The sequence below is a fragment of the Hibiscus syriacus genome, unplaced genomic scaffold (genome assembly GCF_006381635.1).
Source record: "Hibiscus syriacus cultivar Baekdansim isolate YM2019G1 unplaced genomic scaffold, ASM638163v2 tig00008386_pilon, whole genome shotgun sequence".
Classification (NCBI taxonomy): Eukaryota; Viridiplantae; Streptophyta; class Magnoliopsida; order Malvales; family Malvaceae; genus Hibiscus; species Hibiscus syriacus.
The window spans coordinates 489,486-499,091 of NW_024062163.1; the positions used below are offsets into that span (position 1 = coordinate 489,486).

General features: G+C 35.0%; 1 protein-coding gene and 1 long non-coding RNA gene across 6 annotated transcripts; one reads left to right on the plus strand and one right to left on the minus strand.

The window, feature by feature from the left end:
* Positions 1 to 1,359: 1,359 nt before the first annotated feature.
* Positions 1,360 to 7,637, minus strand: LOC120202293 (kinesin-like protein KIN-7E). 5 transcript variants are annotated; one of them, XM_039202735.1, is made up of 15 exons: positions 7,605 to 7,637; positions 7,155 to 7,286; positions 6,165 to 6,426; positions 5,670 to 5,759; positions 5,456 to 5,556; positions 5,252 to 5,365; positions 5,100 to 5,181; positions 4,935 to 5,002; positions 4,756 to 4,821; positions 4,534 to 4,658; positions 3,845 to 4,181; positions 3,633 to 3,737; positions 2,601 to 3,482; positions 2,172 to 2,491; positions 1,361 to 1,834 (listed from the first exon to the last, which is right to left on the minus strand). In XM_039202735.1, the coding sequence occupies exons 3-15, from the start codon at positions 6,391 to 6,393 to the stop codon at positions 1,513 to 1,515; spliced, it is 2,841 nt and encodes a 946-aa protein (XP_039058666.1). In that variant the 5' UTR covers positions 6,394 to 6,426; positions 7,155 to 7,286; positions 7,605 to 7,637; the 3' UTR covers positions 1,361 to 1,512. The 5 variants fall into 5 exon arrangements, with proteins under 5 accessions (XP_039058668.1, XP_039058667.1, XP_039058669.1 ...); XM_039202737.1 differs by lacking the exon at positions 7,605 to 7,637 and having other exon boundaries at positions 1,360 to 1,834; positions 7,212 to 7,470; XM_039202736.1 differs by lacking the exon at positions 7,605 to 7,637 and having other exon boundaries at positions 1,360 to 1,834; positions 6,165 to 6,423; positions 7,155 to 7,470.
* On the plus strand, positions 1,827 to 2,275 carry LOC120202294. The gene is made up of 3 exons (XR_005523723.1): positions 1,827 to 1,931; positions 2,021 to 2,058; positions 2,157 to 2,275. It is a non-coding gene; the product is annotated as an uncharacterized LOC120202294 (long non-coding RNA).
* Positions 7,638 to 9,606: the final 1,969 nt, after the last annotated feature.

Genomic DNA, 9,606 nt, shown 5'->3' on the forward strand with positions numbered 1-9,606 from the left:
GTATACGATGGTAGATATCGATATGGACACATGACGAGCAATTTGGCTAAAACTATCAATTCAACCTTAAAGGGGCACAACATTTATATGTAATAGATTTGGTTAAAATAACTTATTTTCGTTTGGGAGCGCTTTTTGCAAAGCTCGGGGGACAAACTCTAACTTAGATGCAAAACGACCATACTTATCACCCAAGATTAGTTGCAGATCTACAAAAAGAATTGTTGCATCAAATGGAATATTTGTAACAAGCTTCTCTCTAACCCATAAATTATTTTGTGTCACAGAAATATCACGACCTCTTCAAGGGATTGAAGTTAACTCGTTCAGAGTTAATATACAAGACAGATTGTGTGACTGTGGGTTTTTTTAAGCTCTAAAGTATCCATGCTACTATATCATAGCAACTTGCTCTTATACACGTCAAGACTATAATCTTTTTATGGATCTCGTATACCAACTATCAGAAGTATTTAAGGCATATGAATTTGAGTTACCCCTCATATGTAATGAGAAAAACCCATATGAGGTTCAGAATTGGTTTCCGATTGTACCAAATACGTCCTTATTAAGGGAGTTAGATCATCCAAAATCCACTCGAATTCATTGTGATATGGATATTCGAGAGACGTCCAAAGAAAACAAAAGATGTGGGCATTGTAGAAACATAAGCCATAATAGGAAAAAATGTTCATATCAATGTGAGTCATCTCGAGATGATGAGTTTCAATAAAATATATTTTTTATTAGAATTTATACTCCAATGCGACAAAAATCTAATAAAAATATTATATTTTATTAGGACTCATCATCTCGATGTGATAAATTTAAATAAAAAATATTATTTAGATAAATTCGTCACCTCAATGTTACAAATTTCCCTATACTATAGCATCTGCAGTATATTACATAATAAAATCTGAAATACTAAGTCCAAATAATTTTGATGCCCTCGATATTGGGAAAAAACCCATGGATCTATCCTTGTTTTGAGTATTATGCACTAAACATTTCATTAAAATTAGCCCAAATTCCTAAACTCTACTATTGTTATTAATTTTATGCTCTAAACAACCCTCCCCTCAATAATAAAGCACATGAAAATAATTTGAACATGCCATTAGCGAATTAATAATGAAAAGTTCCAACTCTTTTAAGAGATATATAGCACCATCAAATCTAATATTATTACCATTATAATCCATTGCATTTTTTAGCTACTTGGTATTAATATTAACAGTGCAAAAATTTAACATTATTTGGCTACAAAAATGTATAAATAATAATAATATAAATTTACAAAATATTAAATTTAAATTGATTTTTTTTTATCAAATTAGAGTTTATATTCGGATCCAGATTTTACACCACTACCTGAAAGGTCATCACAAATTCAAACTGTTAAACGAAAAATATATCAATCACAAAAACAATGCTACGTGCCCTATAATTTTCGAGAAATTGCCTCTTTACACCTGTGTTTATAAGGCATAAATGCATGAACAAAAGCTTTCACAAAAGGGATGCCATGCTGTTTTTCCAGCCATAGGTTCTTCGCCTTGGGCGGGGAGGAGTAAAGCTGAGACCGAACATTTCCTTCAGGGCCTTTCCTTGCTCTACGAACCTAATCAGTTTCGCAACAATGGTGGCACTGTCCTTTACATGACTCGTATCCTTGTTATTGCTCCACAACTGATTCACCAGCTGGAGCCTTCTCTGCTTCGAGTTCAACTCGATGCCCCATTTCTGATACAGTTTCTCTCGTTCGTCTTCCGTAAATCTTTTACGCAACAGCTTGCTCAAGGTTTGTCTCTCGCGGCGAAGACTTCTCACACTGTGTAGACATATATGAACAGATTGATACATATAACATGTCAGGAAAGTAACACAAAACAAACATTTATTCCTAGATTTTCATTAATGGTTGGTTGGTTCCTCTGAAATCCGAATTACCATCGTTCCGAGTATAATAAATACTAAGACAGCACTAAAGCATGATTTATGGATATGCAACGCACAGTATCCAGCATTTGATATTGAAAACGAGAAGAATACTCTGTCAGAGTTTTGAAATTGAGATATATTATACATGTATGTGCATATACTGTAGTAATAATGTGATATAAGGTCCAGTTTCGACCAAGAAAAGTTGCAAGAGAGGGAGAAAGAACCTTGAAGCCAGTGTGAGAGTGCGGCCCTCTTCTATGGCTTGATTTCCTCCGGAAAATGTTTCCTTGAGGAAGGTAAGTCTCCTGAGCTCAACCTCCATGTAAATGGAATCAGTTGGATCACCTTTAAAGAGAAGGAAGAAGTATGTTCTATGAACCAGAGAAACATTGCAAGCTTGCCAAAGTTCAAGTATTGCTCTCTGCAGCCTCTCAAATTCCAGAGGCCAATGCAGAGGAGTGCTTGGTGCTGAATGCATCGGATCCAGTCCTACATCTTTCATACTCCTGCCAGACTCACCCGCTTCTAGTACCGTGCTCTGAACCTACGACGAATGAACCAAACATTTTCAAAGAAATCAAATGACACATTGCTCAAGTGCAAGTTTAAAAGCTTTTCCGGACATGGGAGGGAAAATGGTAGGCAACTCTCACCTGACCGTTAGCGAGTTGCTCCTTCAATCCTGCAACAAATGTATGAATGCTAGTAATATCTTCATCTGCAGAAGTCTTGATGGAAGCACTCCCAAGAGAAGATTGGGAATTATTCCGAGAGAGCACTCCATTACTGGAACCAAAATCTAGTAAATGGAACTTCTGTTGGTAACCTTGTGGTCTTCCAGGATAGTTTTTCTCCAACCCAGTTGGTGGGGTACTTTCGAAATGTTCTCTGTTGGCATAAGGAGAAGATGTACCGCCCATGACATCTGCTCTACAACTCCAGCTCCTACTCAATTTCAGGCTTGGAGAACTTGACAAATCTGCTAGTCGAGCATCTGGGGATGATTTATCAGAGCTGACAAGAGAATCAATTGTCTTCTGTACATGAAGTCTCAGCTCCATTGTATCGGACATAAAACCATGTTGGTTATGATTTGCTTCTTCATCTCCATTCATTGGAGTAGGCATTGTTTCATGGTCGGTTCCATCTTCATCTCCATGAAATGTCAATGCCGATATTCCTTCACTTTCACCATTTGGTAAGGCACGAGATTGAGAATTATAATCCCTCCCTGATTCCTCAGGCTCAATACATTGAACCTCTTTGCAGTATTCCTCAGGGTCATCAGCAGTTTCACGCGGAGTCTCATCAAGACATTGACCAGTGTCAGACATGGAATGATCTTGATGATTGTTCAGAGGCTGATGATAGGGCTCCTCAATATTATTCCCACTCTCTGTGTCATAACCACTGTTTGAATTAAAATTTTGAACATCCAAACGCTTAGAATCAGCCAAACATGATGACTCTGATGCTGAATGGTCATCTTCCCATGCATCTCCTGCTCGTTGATTGGGATGGTAATCAATCCTTGCCTGATCAGAGAAACGAAAGAAGGGTTAGAGGATGAAGATGGAACTATTAACAAGAGATTAAGCAATTACAAAAATACTATAGCAAATTAGGACCATATTGAGTGAATAACATAACATGTAACGATACAGAATAAAGACAATAACACATACCGATTGTCCTGAATTTTGATAATTTCGGATCTCCCTTAGCAAATCCGCCACCCGAGATTGAGCAAGATCACGTTGCTTTGTCAATTCTCTAATATCCTTCTCCATCTGGCATAGTGTAAAGTCGACAATCAATGTTAGGCAGTGACAAAACTAAAGAAGCAACCTGAGGGGCCATGTATATCTGCAAATGAGTTTCGAAAGCAAAGCATAACCATTTGAATCTGAAGGTCTTTCTTTCTCAGTAAAGCTGCATAGTCACTGCTTGATGGAGTAGGAGCAGGAGTCTTGAGTTCACTTTCTAACCTGGCCAGCTCTCTCTGCAAATGCTTAACTAAGGCCTTATCAGACATGACCACATTGACCTGCGCTTTTGTAGTAACTTCTTTTGCACAACAAGCAAACAGAAGAGTGTTTCGGGTTTGTTCAACATGGCTTCGTGCGGGACTCAAGGTGCATATGATGGCAGTCCTCGCATTACCACCCAAACAAGGCTGCAGTATGCGTGTCAGCTTAGAATCTCTGTAATTGATGTGTCCTTGCTTGCCTTTACTGCATCCACCATACAACCACAATCATGTAGGTGAGAAAAATTTTAACAAGAAATTGCCTTCTGCAAAAATCATCAATATTCTGTATTTCAAAACAATTGTTGTAATTATTACAGAAAATAAAATGAGAGAACCAACTGGACTGAAAGAACTAACACTAAAAAATATAGAAATATAGTAAAATTATATTTAAATATTTGTGCCATTAAGAAAGATTCAGCTCTGAGCCTCAATAAACCATCAGGAAACCATGCCCAAAATTCTCTGTTTCAATTTAAATATATCAAATAGTCTCTTGCAGATGGTTGAATTTTAAAAAGTAAGAGCAGTCAAATTATGATGACCCGGCCAACCTTAGCTTGCGAACAACAGTTGACAATGTCAGTAAACTACGATTTATATGGCAACCCTCTTTCAGTCTTTCACCAGTGGATAATGACTGAGATGCTCGCTCACTTCCAGCCAGATCAACAAAATTCTGCACTCAGATAACATCTTTGCATGACTTAACAATTTCAGGAGAGCTACTTTATTAAGTGAATTGCAAAGGTGAATGTAAATTCCATGAGCCATACCACGCTAGCTGCAAGGGTTGTTGAATTTTCTTTTCCTAGGAACTCACGGGCAGAGCTTTCAATTGTCTACAAAAGTTAGAACTCATATTAGTATGCTAAAAAAGGAAGGGAAAAAAACTCAATATCACTACACATAAGCTATTTTCAATTCAATGTTCAAGCAAAGAAAGAAAGCACACCAATCTTATAATTTGATGAGATCTGGAGCTTCTTTCATTCAATGAGGTCTCTCCTATCTTTCTTTGAGCTGAAACAATGCAATACATTAAAAAATTAGTGATAATACATGAAGGTACAAGTGTGCAACACCATCTTGTAAACATAGGACTTTTCAAATGCTTTACCGTCACAAATGGCTTGGAGTTCTTTCAAATGGCTCCAGTCCCTCAGCACTTCCTCCGTGACTTTTTCCACAGTGGTTCCTCTCTGATGCAAATAACTTGTTAAATCAAACGTAACTCGATAAACTGAAATTAATATGGATGATGGTATTCACCTCAGGATCATCACGCAACCTAAGTTGAGTGTTTTCTGAATTTAGGAGGTCCCTAATTGCTTCGTTATATATCTCAATTGCTGAGAACTTCAAAACAAATGCTCTCTCCTCGTGCTACAAGGATGATATCCATATTATGCAAATAAAAGCTTTAAAATAAAGATATGGGAAAAGTGGAACTAAGATGAGTTAAACTTTCATTACTCTGTTTATGTAATCAAATATATCTGCAACCGCATACTCAGTTATTCCAGTCATGGTGTATGTCTTCCCACTGCTAGTTTGCCCATATGCAAAAATACTAGCTGTGGAACATAAGGAAGAAAATGTGTTAGGAAAAAAACCCTTTTCCCGCTCAACAAGTAGTTTATAAAAGAGAGAAACACCAAGATGCCAATTTGCCAATACCCCCACTTACAATTAATACCGCTAACAACTGAAAGAGCAACCTCCTTGGCTGCTTCCTCATATACTTGCTTTGTCAATGCGTCACCCCGAAATACTCTATCTGTACCCAACATAAGAAGCAAGAAAAAAGTGAAGGCAACATAAGTCTCATGTCCGAAACTTTATTGATCAAAACTGCTTCCAAATCACCAGCACATGACGGAAATAACTATTTTCAAGTTTGATGCTTTTAAAACTGATATTAAAACTTAAACCAAGCATTCCTTAAAAAAAGCAAGAATTTATGCCATACAAAAAGAAATCAAGATCTCAATCATTAAGATGGCCTAGCCAATTAACCAGGCATTTTAAAGGATAAGTTTGGTTTTTATTTAACCATATTATAGTAAAAAAGAACGTCCCAACTTCAGCAAATATGAGTTAGAGACTGGGAGTTGGTTATAGTTTAAGGCAACCGGAGATCGTTCGATCAAAACCAACATGAAAACAGCAAGAATTTGCTTACCAAATGTATAGGCAGAAGGAAACGTGGACCCTTCACGGAGGGTGTTCCGATATAGGATAGTACTGTCATTGATGCACTCCCAATCAGCAGCTTCATTTGCTATAATTTCCTTGTCACTCAAAGGCCTCAGCCTCACCACAACTAGAATCCTCTCCTCACGAGCACCTGCCATTTGTGCCTTCTGCTCTTTCTCCAACTTCTTTAACTCTTCCCCACCAATTGCCCCCATTTTTTTACTCCAGTTTTATAGTTACTCACCCTACTAAAAGTTAAATAAAAAAAAAGACATGAATTTGCAGATTTTCAAAAAGAGGAAAAAAATCAAACTCAAGAGATCAAATATACATCTCACTCTTGCTTTCCTAAAAAATACAAGACAGTTTTTAAGTTAACAGCAAGTTGTTGGGGTTTCCAAATGTAATATTAAGCTCAGGCTCATCTGTTCACAACCATAGACTATCTGCTAAAGAAGCTAATCGTGGTTGTAAATCCAACTAACTATAGAAAACGATCAATGAGTATAAAAGCTAATTACTGATTATATCAGCAAGAATGAGCTAATCATAAGCTTTATCCAACCGACATGAAAATGATTTGATTTTTTATTTGATATTTTATTTTTAAGGTTAAACATCAATTTTAATGTCCGTTGAGTCTTTGTTGCTTGACGGTTATGAGGGGGGGTTTTTAACGAAGTATTCCTTTTTATCAAAAAAAATCAATTACATCAATTTTTTTTTTAAAAAATGAAAAACAACAACAAATGTCAATGAAGCTGGTTGTTAAGATGAAAACCTCCATTCCTTACCCTAATCTTTCAACAACAAAAAAATATTTTTATTTTTAATTCTTGACGGAGCAAAAACCTTTCCCCAGTGGTCACCAACTATGCTTAAATGCCAAGCAAAGAAAATCTTCAACTTTATACTCATAAACAAATACAAAATATTTTCATTCACCTTCTCATTTCTACTTCTTTTCTTCTTTTACCTCAAAACGAAAATGGCGGTTCAGTTAAAAGAGCTAATGGAGTACCAAGTTTAGTACCAAAACAACGTCGTTTTCCCTCCATTATGCTCTGATCCGAATCCTTAATCGTACTTCCTCCTCAAAACTCGAGCTCTGCAAAATCCAAACCGAATAAAATCTAATAACAACAGTTTGATTCGGAAAAAACGATAAAGCAGGCGCACTTTAACGTAAGAATCCAAAACTTATAGATTTCTAAACGTTAGCAGTAATCAGTATGGAGCTGTAAAATATCTCCAACAGATAATTTCTGAAATCGGATAAAAACAAAATCTCGCGTACAAAAACAAAATCCACTAGTCAATGCTTAATGAACTAAATTTAAATTGTTCTTTGAACTTAAATTTAAAATTAAGGAAATATTTATGAAAAAAAAAAACCATCACAGAGGAAGGGAACAGAGCCACAGACTTGACTTGGAAGAGCGAAAAACTGAAGCGTAATCCAATTTGCTATGACTTTACGCGTCGAATACAGTTGAAAACGAAGGATAAAAAAGAGAATTTGAATTTAGTTCAAGGGTTAAAATGGAAAGAAAAAAGATCAAACCGGAGATCTGCCGAACGGGCAAGGTAGCGTCGAGCGTTGTGGACACTCGTAATTACGGTATTGCCCTTTCTTTATGATATGAGTTGGTCTCGCGCCACGTGGTATTTATGTTATTTGTCAGTTAATGTTAACTTCTTCCATCGCATCGCGCCGTTCAATCCGTATTTCACCACCCGCTATATTGTTAAAATATGGTCTATATATGGTTTCAGTCCCTCAATTATGTTGATTTTAGAATGTAACTCTCTGTTTTAATTTGGTGTAATTTGATCGACAACACTGTTAGTCATTAATACTAAAGTATCTTAAGCATTTAGTTTGATCGAGTCAAATTGATGATACGTCACGTGCTTACATAATTATAATTATATTTGTTTTTATTAATTTTATGAGAATACTTGATATACCGTCAATTTAAATCAACTCATAACATTACAAATATATATATATATATATATAATTATTTATCAAATAATTAAATCCTAAATTTCAACCTAAAGAATTGCTAAAATCTTTTTGTTTAGCAGCGAATTTAAGAATAGCTAGAAAGATGGTTTTCAGGTAAATATGTAAATATTTATGAAGCCTGGAAACGCAAAGACAGGCCATGCTTCAATAAAAGTAATATGGTCCACAAAATTATGTTACAATAAAGTAAATGCAAGAGAATAGAAATTCCTCTTATTCCCACTTTAATTGCAAAGAAAGCTAGTAACCCCCATGGACAAGAAGTGATAGATTGGACCCTCAACTAATATAATCCATCATTAAGGAGGAGGGATTGGAATTAATGTTTTGTAAAACAAGTGATTAAAAGAAAATTGTTAGTTTCTTAACTTTCGAAAGAGAAAAGATGGTGGGGGATTGGGTGGATGGTTTGTCATTGTTAACTCTAATTACATTTAGTAATTATGTCCACGAGAAATATTATCACCACTAAATGAAGGTAAGTTTTTTTTAATATAAGTTTTTTTTTTGGTAAAGTACACAAATGATCTTCGACTAGGGCATTATTTTGTTGAATCTACTGACTATTAAAAGTTACAAAATGATCTCTTAACTATAGAGTATTATTTTGTCGAGTCTCTCGATTATTAAAATTAATAAAATGGTCACTCAACTATTCATATGTTATAAACTCATCATTTTTCATTATAAATTTGACGACAAATTGAGTTAGACGTTTATGATGGTCGTTTGAGATTTTGAGATCATATTTTATCATATTATGGTCAAAAGGTTAACGTTTAGCTTAAACTACTATCAATTTCTTAACAGAGAATGACATGTTTAGAACATATGAATAATACGGTGATCATTTTATAACTTTTAATAGTCAGTGGACTCAACAAACAAATATTCTATAATCAAAGATCATTTTATAACTTTTAATAGTCGATGTACTTAACAAAACAATATCTTATATTCGAAAGACTATTTGTATACTTTAACCTATGTATTTCTCAACTTACAGACTATATAAGTTGAATTTGGAGTATTAAAGAAAAATAATGTTTTTAAAATAATAAATGAATCTTCAAACCGACGGAATACTGGTTGAAGAAGGAAGAGAAAGCAACTTTTGATAAATAAAAACACCAAAGAAATGGGAAATAAAGTGAGAGAGAGAATTCTTTTTGGGTGGTTGATTTATGACAACATAAATAATTGTAAGGTTGCACGCTACCAATTATTTAATGGGTCCTGTTGGTACATTAGTCAAAACTTTATTTTTATTTTTGTTACAGAGTCTAGAAACTTTGGTTTATTGATGATTATATTACTTTATTCATAAAAAGTATTTTACAATTGAAGATGCTACAAAACTTAAGTAGATTATAATTTTATTTAACAATAACGACTG

Bases quoted from the DNA above. Each gene is read 5' to 3' on its own strand.
- LOC120202293 (XM_039202737.1), bottom strand. From the start codon at position 6,393: ATGGGGGCAATTGGTGGGGAAGAGTTAAAGAAGTTGGAGAAAGAGCAG. The intron at 5,182-5,251 runs GTGAATACCATC...TATTTGCATCAG, and splicing joins GGTTGCGTGATGATCCTGAG to AGAGGAACCACTGTGGAAAA. The intron at 1,835-2,171 runs GTTCTTTCTCCC...ATGTCTACACAG, and splicing joins ACTCTCACACTGGCTTCAAG to TGTGAGAAGTCTTCGCCGCG.